The sequence below is a fragment of the Haemorhous mexicanus genome, chromosome 13 (assembly GCF_027477595.1).
Source record: "Haemorhous mexicanus isolate bHaeMex1 chromosome 13, bHaeMex1.pri, whole genome shotgun sequence".
Lineage (NCBI taxonomy): Eukaryota > Metazoa > Chordata > Aves > Passeriformes > Fringillidae > Haemorhous > Haemorhous mexicanus.
Genome location: NC_082353.1, coordinates 13,108,796 through 13,122,399, shown reverse-complemented (window position 1 = coordinate 13,122,399; position 13,604 = coordinate 13,108,796). Strand labels below are relative to the sequence as shown.

Here is a 13,604-nt window from a genome sequence, read left to right as displayed (position 1 = left end):
AGAAACAGGACAGAAGCTTTCTCTGCACTACTGACATGGATTTATCATGCCCAATTCACACTGGCTGTGAAAGGACAGTATCTCTAACACACTGTATGATAACAGCTTATAGTCCTAGGAAATAAATATAAGTAGTTGTAGACAATAAAACTTCCTTTCATTTCTCACTGTCAAGTTCAGGTTCTCCTTGTATAAAGTTTACCAAAGTACTTCCTTTGCTATCAAGCCCTCGTGTAATTGAAGTTTTTTGTGTATTAACTCAATGTCAACATGGACATTAAAAGAGGCTTAAATATTATGTCTAGGCTAATATCTATAGCATAACAGAAAAGAAAAATAGTCAAGAGAACAAGAAAAAAAAAATCACCAAAAACCACCACCACCACCTCTAGTAAACTAACAACAAAATCCAATCACACAACTTATTCTGTCTGAGGAACAAGGTGGTCTTGATTCTGATCTGGCTTTCACTCCAACAGATGGGATCAAAATGCTACACAAATCAATGGAGAAAAAGCAGAAATCTGGGATATATGAAGTAGCATCCCTGCAACTGTTGGTGACAGCTGAAAGCTTAAAAAATATTTAAAACCAGAAAAAGGCCATTTAAAAATTGCTAAAAAAATGCAACAGTTGAAAAGACAAATGCCATTCAGGATACATAAAAATTAAAACATAGAGCATATTATTTATATATTTATTACACTAGGTTAAATCACTTTCAGAAAACAAAAAAGTAGTAACAGATTTTGGTTGTTTTGGTTAGAAAATCTGCTTCCCCTTAGGCTCTGTCTATAAAAGGAGATGAACTAGATAGACAACAGAACCAGCTCCTGGCTCACCCTCTCTTGGAGCCTCTCTTCCTTCACTGACAATGGGAGAAGGTTTAAGAACCCAGTCTGCAGAGGCTACAGTAGCTGTTGACCACATTACAAATAAGACAATAATTGTGAATACTGGCAGATGTGTTTCCTCAGAAAAGCATTACTTTCCACTACCTCTGAGAACCTAAGCCTAAGAAATACAACATGAATAAGCTGTTGAAAGTGAAAGTGCTTCTATACACAGCCTTCAGCTACAATTAATTTAAAAAATATTTTTAAGAAAAGTGTGAATTCAAAATCAACAGATTTCCTATGGCAGTATCATGACTGAGCTTTCAAAACATCCTAAGAGAGGGAGGTTCTGAGCTCACCAGCCTCCAAGCACTTGGAAAAATCATACATCTTTACACAAGGATCCTAGCCTGGCCGTGGTTTTAGAGCACAGCAGAAATTAGAAATGCATCTGACACCTGTTAAGGCTTTCTTATTCACTCTTTGTGCTTCCTACTTTTCTAAGCTCTAAAAATACTCCCAGCCCACTCCAGAAGATGCAGTCCTCCCACCACCTGGGTTATCCCACATGCACAACCATCACAAGAGGCAGGCCTGCAGAAGCAGCAGGCAGATACACACACCTACATCAAAAGCTTTCAAACTGAAAACAGGAAAACAGATCTGATCTGGCAGGGGCTGAAAGCAACAGGACACAAACTCTCACTGCAAACACAACTCCACAAAACTTAATTAAAAATATATATAATTTTTAAAAAGCTGAATTTCACGGGAGTTGCACATGAATTAATCAGCCCTGGAAACAGCCTGCCATTGCTTATCAGCCAGTGAGAGGTGGTAAGACACTTCACAGGTTCTGCTTGGTATTTCATGTGTTAAATGAGTTATACTCAAGGAATCATCACTGATATTTAATGGAGAGAATGGAAGAGATCCTCATTGCAGTACACTTTCAATTAAAGAACTTCAATTTAAACTTATAACCTAACTAGAAAGCATAGTAAAAAAAATTCTACTAACATGAAGGGGGTTATCACTTCATAACAGACACAGAAACTTTGAGATACATCCCAGCTTCGAGTCTATCCATGCCATGACACCAGGGGAAGAAATCATTAGGGAACAGATAATGGAGTAGCACTGCAGCTTTATGTACAGAACAACAGCTCAAACTCTACTCATCTTGTGTCAGATGTGTAACACAAGAGCTGTCTTTTAGATATCACTGCCTGACACTTCAGTGAAAACCAAACATGCAATTTTCAGTGGAAAAAAATGCAACTGGGTAAAAAATTCTAGGGGAAAACCATCTAAACACTTCCTCTGAATTACTGGATTACAAAGAGACCCATGGTGATTTTTACTACACCAGCCAAGTTTGCAATAGCTTGTCACACCTGATTTTGGCAAGGGCATTAGTAACCATAAAAAGTTAGCTGCTGACCTTTCATAAAGCAAACACTTATTTACGTAAGTGTAATTTCAGACAAACCAAGCTGACAAGCATCAGACAAACATCCCAGAAACCTCAAATGCATGTATCAAATCATAAGTAATTTTTGTTTTCCTGGACTCCTGCACTTAGAATTTAAGCCTACACACAAAGGTGATCACCACTAGTCAACAAAAGCTGTACATACAGAGGCTTTTTACAAGCACAAAACTGAAATGCAGTTTTTTGCAAAAAAGCTCAGCGGTTCAGTAAGAGCAAGCAGAGTTTACAGTAACTCCATTTGTTTTACCTAATCTTTATATATGTATCTATACTACTCTATATTTCATTTAGAATTGTAATTTATTTCCATTGAATAGAAGTCTGCTTTAGCATGGAAATAGTATATATGTATCTTGTAATTTTTGGTATTTAGTCACATTTCTGACTGAACTGTCAAATACAGACTGTCTTAATACACTTGCTTCAGCCTTCAGATTTTTTGTCCTTAGGTTCTGTCAGCTTTCAAATATTATTCTTATTCCTTAATCACATGTCCTGACAGTAGTCTCATTCCCTCCAGTATTCCTCAATGTCCTCTGGGACATTTGCCAGTTTTTGTCATCTGCCCCCATTCTCCTTTGGGAACACTAAAGGAATTAATTTCATTCTTTCCCCAAGCAATGCCTGTCTCTGCTGTTAACAGTTACCACTGGCATCTTTCATCCACTCAATACACAAAGGTCTCTGTCTCCTTAAGTGATCCCACAGTACTTGGAAATTTAACAAATCTTCTGTAGAGAAATACCTCTCATGCTCTGCATCTTCTTGCTTTAGCATTTTGTAAAAGAATTCTTCTAAAAGATGGAATCCCAATATTACCATTTTTCATGTCCCACCTTATTTTTGTTAGTTCACTAACTTTATACATCCATGCATGACTGTGCCTCTGTGTGCCAGAGATAAGCAGTTCCTTTGTTTAGACATGGCTGTTTAGATCCACTACATATATATGCTGTTTCTTCTGTTATTTTCCCACTAGTATTTTGCCCAACATCCTATCTGAATTCTTACAGAATGAACTTTTAAGAAGTGCCTTCTGTTACCTTATGTACCAAAAAAACCCAAAAAAACCAACCAGTATTTTATTCCTGAACTTTAATTTCCTAATAATGACAGACTTTTTCAATCAGCTGATTTAAAGTTTCTTGCATTTGAAAATAAGTTGAAATTTTACCTTTGACCCACCCTGACAAGAAGAATATTCTAATGAGTTATGCATTGCAGTTCCTTACTGTATGGAATATTGGAAGTCATACCACAACTTTCCAATAAATGCAGTCAAATTCAATATATTCTACAGCTCCTTTCTGTCATTATTACTACCGTTATCAGATCCCATCCATCCTTTTGTTTGTTTGTTTACCTGACATCTGAGCAGGATTAAGTAACCTGCACTGTTACCAGTTGCTAGACAAGAGGGCTCTTGCTGTGGTTACCTTTCAAACTTCCTCAATTAAGTATCATCTGTTTCCTGATTTACAAACTCACTACAGCAAAGGCTGCATCACTTACCAGCATATCAGATGCAAAACAAGCCAAAGTCTTTAATAAATTGTCCTTGGATTTGCTTACTCTACAGATCCAGCATTTTCTCAAAGGAACAGTGAAAGTTAACTAAAAGATACCAATTCACAACATTTTTCAGGAACAGTACATTCCATGAAAGAGAGCACACTACTGAAACATTAGATACAAATATTTAGCATCTCTGTATCCAAACAAAGTGCAGATTCTGCACTTGGGCTGCTGACAAGCTACATAGCTGAAGGAAGACCTAGAAAGACAACAGGCAAGCACTCAAAGAACCTTTATTTTCCTCACTCTCACCAAGACAAGAACAGCTGTCAGATTTTACTGAACAGGTCACAGACACTAATTTCGATATTACGATTATCATTAATGACAGACTGCAGAAATATAGATCTCTTTGACTTGGAATGAGCAAGCAAAGCAGCTGAGACTTCCAAAAACATTCAGTGGAAGAATCCCACTGCAGCCACATCCTGAGGCCCCTGCATCAATGCAGCGTTTGGCACTGGCACCATCCTGCCATGGAATTCAACCACTCTTCCTGCTTGGCAGAGAGGTGCTTCTCTCTTAAAAGAAACCAGTTAAACTATTAAAGCAAAGCACATATAAAAGAGGAAAGAGATAAAGGGGTCAGAAGATGAAGATTCACTCTAGAGAAGGTAAAGAGTACAGGACCTAGAAAAGAAGGGAAAACTCTAGAAACATCTGATACCCTCTACAGGACAAATACAGGGCGTTCCAGGTAGGATAACAAACCAGCCATTCGTGGCAGATCAAAACAATGAACTCTTTAGGGGAAAGCTGCTCCCATACAGGCTGTAGCTTTAACTGAGGCCTCAAAACACGACCACGAACCCACCCGTAAATAACAAATATTATTAACTAAAGGAAAGACCTGAAGCCCCAAGCAAAAGAATGGAAGGGGCAACCTTCTGCTGTGAGAACAGCACAGGAAGCTGACAGGCAAAACCACAAGCGCAGGACGCGGAGGTAACGCTGAAGGAAACACTCCAGGGGTGCCAGGGTGATGCTGCCACAGACGGAGGGGGGACCCGCCGCCCGTGCGGGAGCGGGCGCTGGGCGAGCCGCCCATCAACAGCAAAGCCCGGCCGGCCCCGCCGCGGCCCCCCTACCTGGCTGGCTTTGTGGAACTGCTTCTTGAGCCCCGCCACCGACATGGTCCCGCCGCCGCTGCCCCGCGGCCGCCCGGGCCCAGGGCCGCCCGCGCCCGGCAGGTCCCCGCGCCCGGCCCGGCCTCGCGCTGCGCCGCCCGCGCGCCGCCGGGAGCATCGCCCTCCGCGCGCCCGGCCGCCGCCGCCCCATTGGCCGCCGCCCGGCCACATGCAAATGTGGTGGCAACGCCGCCCTCCTATTGGCCGTTCGCCGGGCTATGCAAATGAAACGCTGGGAGACGCCCACGCTGCGCTGTCGCATGGAGACAGCGGCGGGAGCCGGGCGGGGGCTGCGCTGGCCCGGCGAGGGCACGGCGGCGGCGGGGAGCACTGCCCGGGTACCCACAGGACATCCACACGGCATCCCTCCTACGGGGAGCACCGCCCGGGCACCCACAGGACATCCACACGGCATCCCTCCTACGGGGAGCACCGCCCGGGCACCCACAGGACATCCACACGGCATCCCTCCTACGGGGAGCACCGCCCGGCATCCTCAGAGCATCCACAGGCACCCCACCCGTGGGCAGCACCGCCCGGGCACCCGCAGGGCACCCGCCGGTGGGGTGCACAGCCCCGGCACCAAAAGGCCAGTCAGCTGCCTGGTTTCATCTGTCTTATTTCTAATAAGGCTGAAAATGTCTCATTATTTCTTGTGGTTCAACGGAGCATCTCTGGCTGAGCTCATTAACCTCAGGTCCATTACTGTAAGTGGTAATTCAATTATAGCTCTCAAAACATGAAAGCTCTTGCAGCAGCCCTGAACACATCTGGCTGGTGCTGTGCACCCGAAAAAAATCCACTTGGTAGTGTGGCTCCATACCTGCAGTGATGCTGCTCAGGGTTCCAAAGGGCACAGTCTCTCCCTCAGAAGAGAAGGAAGACTAGAAAAAGATGTTTTAGTTGTTTGGTTGGTTGTTACATGAGGGATTTACTGATTATATACTGAAATATGACTGTGTATCAGGAATGTGCTGATATAAATTAGAGATGTGGCTCTGCCTTCATGGTAGAGCAATTCCAAGCGATGCTCAGATTCTGGGGAAGATAAGCTCTGTGATAATGCTGCTTGATCCTGGCTGTAAGGATACTTGGGAGTTATAATTCAGCTGGAACTTATGCAGGGACCTGGGGAGCAGTTCAGAGATAAGCTCTGCTGGCTGCAGCAGGGCTCTCTGTTACTCACTGTCATGCTCACTGCATTTTGATTGGGTTGGGAGAGAAAAACATTCAGTGTGTTAGAGTTACTTCTTTAGAACAGCAAAGAAGAAAAAATACAAGAACTTTCATACTGGTTGTCGCACCGTAATTTGGGAGAATGGAATCACTGTTCCCACTTCTTAGGAAAAATTATTACACCACTAAGAAACTAAGTGTAAAGACAAACACATTAATGAGTTAAAGATCTGGCTGTTACTTGACAAAGGACTCTGTAGAGGAGAGGCAGAAGAGAAAGCAAAGAGGAGAGCACCAGTGAACATTTGCTCTGGAAGACAAACTGTTAGGTGAAGTCCTTGAGGGATTTGGTAATGTTTGAAAGAAGCCTGCCATCACCATGTTATCTGGTGCCACCTGTGTCTAGGGAAAGAGCATTTTTGGCCTCCTTCCAAGTAAACATGATTCCACCACAGATACCTGATTTCAGCAGTTGTTTCTCCTCCCTTACTGAAACTGGCAGCAAGATGTTAACTGTCAGGGCCAAATTAGTTATGGCTTAAATTAGTGACACGTTTGTAGACACCTCAGGTGTGGAAATAAGGCCTAAACTAGGATATTTGAGCTCCATGAAAGGAATTAAAGCAAGCTCTTACTGTACTATGGAATTAGGGAGACAAGGCAGCTTTGGTTAATCTTCAGCTTTAGGAACGGCTGGACCAGAGCAAATAAGGAAGGAGTTTGAAATAAATCACTGTGGAGGGGAATGAATGGATTATGAAGCAGCTGTGGGTGTTAGCTGTAAAACTGGATTAGATAAAGAACTTTAGTAAGACTGTATGTCTATAAATGCTTTTTTTTTAAAAAAAAATACTGCTTGTAGCCCAAGGATAGCAGCCATGTTGTCTCTGCTGAAGAGGTACAAGAATTTGCGAGTGGGAAATGCCCTGTGGGAATTTCACTTCATAGCCTAATTGCTCAGTGATACAGACAAGATGAAAACCTAATTAATGAGCCAACTTGCGTAGTCCAGGTACTGATGACTTGGTGGAGGAACCCTGAAAGACACTGGTATTCTGTTCAGATACAAGTAAAAGTTATAGCTTGTAGCCAGCAAGACACAGTGGCTAAGGAATGTCTAGAAGGCCTTATAATCACATAGTTATATCTCATGGAAAAAAAGGGATTGTAATTTGCTGGGTGATAATCCTTAAGTTTTATGCAAAGTTGGTGATTTAGTCTACAAAATTAGAGAAATGAGAAGTACTCCAAAAAATCTGGGGAGTGGTTCAGATAAATACTGATATTACAGAGAAAAAGCTTCTATTAAAGTTGTTAGAGGTAGAAGACAGGCTAGGGCATAGCACTACAAGGGCAGAGTGAAAAATGCTTCACAGAGGGGGCCTTCAGGACAAAAGTTCTAGATGTCTGGCTATTCAAACAACAATTACACTTCCACTACTCAGGAAACATTAAAGTGCATGAGAGGAATTCATAATGGCTCCAGCATATTACTGAATCAGGTGTGCTAAAATGGACAATGGAATTTGCACAAACTGAGAACTCCTAACTGGGCTCAAATCAAGGTAGTGACTAGAAAATATGCACTGCCTGCTCACATGGGAGAACTGTGCCTGAAAATTGGTCCTGAGAAATTCAAACAAGATAGAGTCTTGAATAAAAGGTTAAATTTATAATTCACTTGCATTTTAGTGTGGTTAATACTATGGAGAAAACACTGTCATCAGAAACTCAATCTAAAGATATGATAAACAATCTTATAGGTGTTTGGTTTTCAATGAACAAATCATCTTACTTGTAACAGCTGAAATTGCAGTAGCAGCCACACAAAGTATTAGCTTTCCAGCAAAATGAAAACTAGAAGTATTTTTTAAGTTATCTCGAGGCATCTTAGTATTTAAATTTACTTGGAATTTGAAGCCAACTACATTCACATTCATTTGAATGTCTCTTAAAAATAATGAAAACTGTCATTGAAATATAGTCTGGGTCTTTGGTGGTTACTGCCATAAAAGAAAACATCAAGAAAGGGAGGAAATATGAGTTGCAATGAAATTCTATTTTATTTGATACTGGGCCACGCTGACTGCATTATTAAAGCTTTTTTTTTTAATATTTAGGCCTTGAGGAAAAGATAAATTACTGTGCATCAGCTTATGATGCAATGCATTTCAACACAAGGCATTAGAAGGAGACTTTGGATGTACTCACCTGAGCCAGGACAAGAGCAACTGCAAACGACAGTGAGCAAGACTCTCAGACATGGTGTGGTATCCATTAACGGTCTGTAAGGATTATCTGTATGTAATGACAGTGCAGATTACCTAGTTAGCTTTCATGTTAGTCATCAAAATTGTGGCAATAGGCTGTGGTTTTGGTCACAGGAAGAGGCCATACTTGAAAATTATTGTTTAGAAAACAAGCATTTGGAAAAGATAGTTCCTAGGAAAACAATGCCATTTGAAAGAACAGCTGGCCAATAACCTACTCTACAAGAACAAAGTTGTAGAAAGCCTTCAAAGTAAAGCGGGCTCAGATTCATCTAGTTTGACAATTCTAGAAAAAGGGGGGGATTACTAAACTCAATTTACACTGATTCTTAAGTTTTGACCCAAGAAAATGAAGATAAAACACAGCGTTCCAGAGTGAAATCCAAAGGACTAGAACACTTGGTGAAATGTCATCCATTTCATTATTTTACAGATGTCACACAACAAACTTGGGAGCTGACACTGTGAAAGCAATGCCAACAGCAAATGACCCCAATAACAAGAACAGAAGAAAATCCTTCTGCAATATATGCCCAGGATGGTAAGGATATCTCAAGTGGCTGTTTTAGCAGCTTTTCTATACATTTAAATGAAATAATTATCTATAATTAAACAAAAAGAATTGGTCACACAAAGATGTGTTCATGTGCAGCAGCAGGCCAACACTACATTTTTGTTTCTAGCACACAACCAAGCAATTCTGCAGATCAGCACATTCTGCACAGATCAACTGGCTCAGGTATTTCTGAAAGGGCTTTACATTGCAGTATACATTTCATAAGAAATCATGAGAAACGGAAAAGAACAGACAGTTTTCCTTCCACAGCCAGCACTGGCCAGCACTTGGAAAGCTCCTCATTCCAAAGGGACACTGCTGGCAGTTAGAGCAGGAATATGTGACCCTGGGGCCAGCAGACACTCTGGCTAACCTACTGCAGTTGTTTAGGATGCTTATGTTTGCTCCCCAGATCTTCTAACTAAATGTAGCTGGTGAATTATCTTTGGCATATGTGACTGTTCTTCTCAAGCTGACTTTCCATATGTGTTGCTTTACCTTTATGCAGATCTTTGCTTTTCTTGTCTCCTTCCTGTGTTTGTATTCCACATGCTTCTCCATGATACTGCACATACCTTCTGTCCTCACTTTACTAAGTCCCTGGCTGTTGTTCTGCAAGTGTCAGTAACAAAACAAAGTTTGTTAGGTCTTCTGTTATTAAATAATAAAGATGGTTCTAATTATGTGTTTCTTTTAAAAAGACATCTAAACAATTCAGGTGAGTTCAAAATCTAGACAGAGTATTTTTTTAAAGTCACATATCTGTACAGTCTGTACTATAAGTAGATTCTCTAATTTTAAAAACTCAACAACCTCCATTTTTTGTGTATGCAGCTCTTTCATTCTGAATTCTCTAAAAATTATAAGTTCTAATCTTGCACATTATACCATGTGGATGGACTCCTGGACAGCTCCAACTTGGAGATCTTATAATTTTTAGGTGCCTGTGTTGTTCCTGGTATCACTAAAGCAAAAAAGGTTTTGTAATTAGCATGTACCTGGGCACTCAGTGCTCTCAGACAAGCAACTAGACTGCTCACCAAAAATTCATTATGTGTGTAAACTGAAGTAAAGATGTGACTGTCCAAAATTACTCCACAGAGGAGACAAACCTGAAAATACTGGAGTATTATTAATCCAGCATTACAAATTTTTATTTCCTCCTTCCTTGCAGTTTTCAACTTGACAAACTATTGAAAAAAACCTGTAAGATGTTTTCCTTTGAATAAGTCTCTTGCCCTAAATAGAAACATTTCCATTTTCTGACCAAATCGGAAAAAAACCACCACTTAAACTTCGAATCTCATTGTAGTCAGTGCAGCAGCATTACTTCCCATGAGCTGGCTGCTTGATCTCTCTGTGGAAGTGTTGCCTCCAGGGCCTGCAGCCCCCAGAGCAGATCCCTGTGTGGGGCTGCTCTGGGGCAACCGTGGGAGCCACGGGCTGAGCACAGCAGCGGAACCGAGCGCCGGAGTCCAGGGGCAGCTGCTTCATGGAGGTACAGAAAGGTAACAAATCCACCAGGAAAGGCTGGGTTGGGGAAAAAAAAAACCCTTTCTCTATTGGAAAATACCAAAAATAAATATGTGGCCATTTCTGAGCTGGAATTTCTTAACCTCTTTTCTGGGAAAGGAGAAACAACCTATTGTAAAACCTATTTGATTTAAAAGAAAAACAAATGTTCATGGTGTCATCATTAAGCACAAAAGGAACATCTCTCTGAGGTGGCCTTTTTAGAGTAGCTATGTTCCTTCTTATTAAAGAGTAAGGCAAAATAAACTTTTGATGTCATTGTAGTAATGTGGAGAAATGTTGCTTTGATTTAAACAGATCGCACCTGAGTTCTCTGTGCTGCTGATTCACAGGTGACAAAATAAAGGTACTGATTTTCTGCATACAGCTGCCTCTGTTCATCAGAAAATGCTGAGACTTTCATGGCTGAAAATGCCAGCACAAAATATGAAGTTGAAATGTTGCTAAAAGAGTAGCACTAGCTTCAGAAAGGTGTGAAGGATATTCATAGTAATTTTAAAGTTACCGTATCATAAGCTACGGTATCATTCTGTTTCAAAGCAGAATGTTGTACCATGCTGGTGTAAGCTGGATCACATTTGCTGTCTGAAATCCCATCTAGAATTTCATTTCACTGTTATTCAGGTACAGAACAAAGGTTTAAGTAATATCTTAGTAAGTCTTGATCTTTATAATGGTGTTTTTCAGTGGAAAAAAGCCACACTGAAGAACAGCACAACTGCCTTGCCTTGCTTAGAGAATGCAATGCACAAGCTTTAAAAAAATCATTATTTATTCAGCTTTATCTGAGAAAAAAAAAAAATCAATAAATCTGAGTAAAAATATGCAAGGACACAGATTGCCTGTAGTGAGAGGAGACATATAGTAAAATAAAGTAAAAAAATCTATTGGTTTATATTCTCCATGTGTAAGTAAATGCTTAATTCTATTTTAACTTGCTTTATATTGCAGAACAGAAAATTTTATCAATTCTGTGACACAGAGTCCTTTTATAACACACAATGTAGACATTTCAGAGTTGGACTGATTTGTAAAAGCAATTTGAATATCAGTAAGTATCTTGTAGCAAGTTTGTGAATATTCAGGCATACCTGAATTTAACAAAACTTCTACAACATAGATGTTGTTTTGCTTTCAGTGTAATTTAATAGGTCTTTTGGGATCTGCCGTGTTTGAACATCTGGGAAACATCACATGTTGTCTGTTGATCAATGAGGCAACAGGAAAGGCATGATGTGACACAGATGTTAAATATGGCAATACTCCATAGACCAACTGGATCACAAATGGCAATGATCAGACTTTGAAAAATCTGATTAAGATTCATTGACTGGATAAAATTCAACTGGGTTTTTTCCCCTTCAGATTTCCTAACTGCTCTTATAACAGTATTTAGTGGGTATTATTGTGGTCAATGAATTATTGCAAACTGGCTTATTTGGAGGAACAAAACGAGGTAACTGAAGACAAGGACTTTTACTATCAAATACTTTACAGGAAGATGGATATAACTTGCCAGATCCCTGCTGTCTCATCATGAAGATTAATGTCTACTACTGGAGAACTTTGCCACTTCTCGTAAAACAAAGAATATATAAAGCAAATTTATTGCAATAGTTTAAGCCTCAGTTAATTGACTAACTACCACTATAGTAAGAAGCCTTTTTCTCTCTCATATGCAAAAGCGAAATTGTGTGTACGAATTCCTTTAACTGTTACCCAGGAATGCCACCTCCTGGCTACATATAGAAATGCCCTTTGAGAGGGAGAGGGGGAAAAAAAAGCAGCTCTCATTCTGTAGTTTCCATAAAACCATTTCAATTAAATATATTTTAAAAATGTGTGAAACATGGGCATGCCTCCTGTCAGACTTCCTATCTTGCTCGTTGAAATGTAAAGGTACTCAGATATTTACTTTTCTAAAGAAATTGTGTGGTTTAAAACAATAAACACACCTGACTGACTTTCTGTAGAAACAGCCTTAAAGCTGTTATATTTAAAGGTAGCAGCTGAATCAATATCACAAATGAAAATCTGACCTTACTGAAGCTGACAGGACTTTTGCCACTGACTTCAGCAGGGCCTAAACTTTCAGCCTGTATTTTTTGAAAGTTGCTCTTATGAGCTGGCTTCAAATTGTCAGAAGTTTTGAAGGAAACCAGACATATCTTCTGCAATTCAGTGGGCACAGGATTATCAAGGGGAAACTGGTTGTGCAAAACAATGATGGTAAAGGTTTTCAGAGTCAGAGATCTCTCCTTCCCTATAATCAGACCAGATTAACTGTTGCTTTTCTTCCTTGAACTTGTCCAAAAATAGACTTGTTTGGTGTTGCTAGTACAATAATATGGTCCTTGAAGCAATCATATTATTGTGCTGCAATGGACTCCCAAATCAAAGGAGAATTCTACTCTGGCTGCTAGGATAATCTACAGACAGTAGGACAAACAAGCCAGGGAATTTCTCTCTCCTGGAAAGCAAGTAAGAATCATTGGGCAGACAGCAAATGAAAGCCCCTGCAATTACAGATTGCTTTAACTCTACTGCATTTAGCTTCTGCATTTTTTTTTAACCTAAATATTACAGCTGTGTGATTTCTTGAAGACTTAAATTCTCCAGTTCATAGGTAAAAATAATTTCAGTGAGCCTATTCCTACACTTAGATATTTCAGAGGGAAATAGTTATTTTTGGTTCTGCCCATCAATTTCTTTACTGTATCAAGTGTAACATGGCAGAAATGGAAATGCAAGCTGCCAAATAACTTACCCTTAATGGGGACACTGGACTGCTTTTAATTAGCCAAATCTGTGATTGTAATATTTTTTAATGTTGTCAGATGGGCAGTAATGCCAAGAATTCAGCACCTATTGAAAGAGATTCAAAAACAGTGAATGTTGTGTCTTAATAATGGATATCTGACATGTTTGATAAACATTTTTGTTACCATAAAAAATGTTCTATCTAAATACAGAAGATACAGGATGGAAGCTAGGAATTTTATTCATTTTTCTTTTTAAGGTTATATTAATTGTAAT

At 40.1% G+C, this 13,604-nt stretch overlaps 1 protein-coding gene across 3 annotated transcripts in view; it reads right to left on the bottom strand.

Moving 5' to 3' along the window:
• SH3GL3 (SH3 domain containing GRB2 like 3, endophilin A3) overlaps positions 1-13,433 on the bottom strand; it is a 48,965-nt gene extending 35,532 nt beyond the window's left edge. Inside the window, exons 1-2 of one of the 3 annotated variants that reach the window (XM_059858482.1) lie at positions 13,336-13,433; positions 9,534-9,647 (exon numbers count right to left, since the gene is read on the bottom strand). In XM_059858482.1, the coding sequence (XP_059714465.1) occupies positions 9,534-9,608 (75 nt within the window). In that variant the 5' untranslated portion in view covers positions 9,609-9,647; positions 13,336-13,433. Of the gene's footprint in view, positions 1-4,994; positions 5,116-8,420; positions 8,446-9,533; positions 9,648-13,335 lie in introns of those variants that run through there. The other 2 variants (XM_059858484.1, XM_059858483.1) reach the window with 2 other exon arrangements.
• Positions 13,434-13,604: the final 171 nt, after the last annotated feature.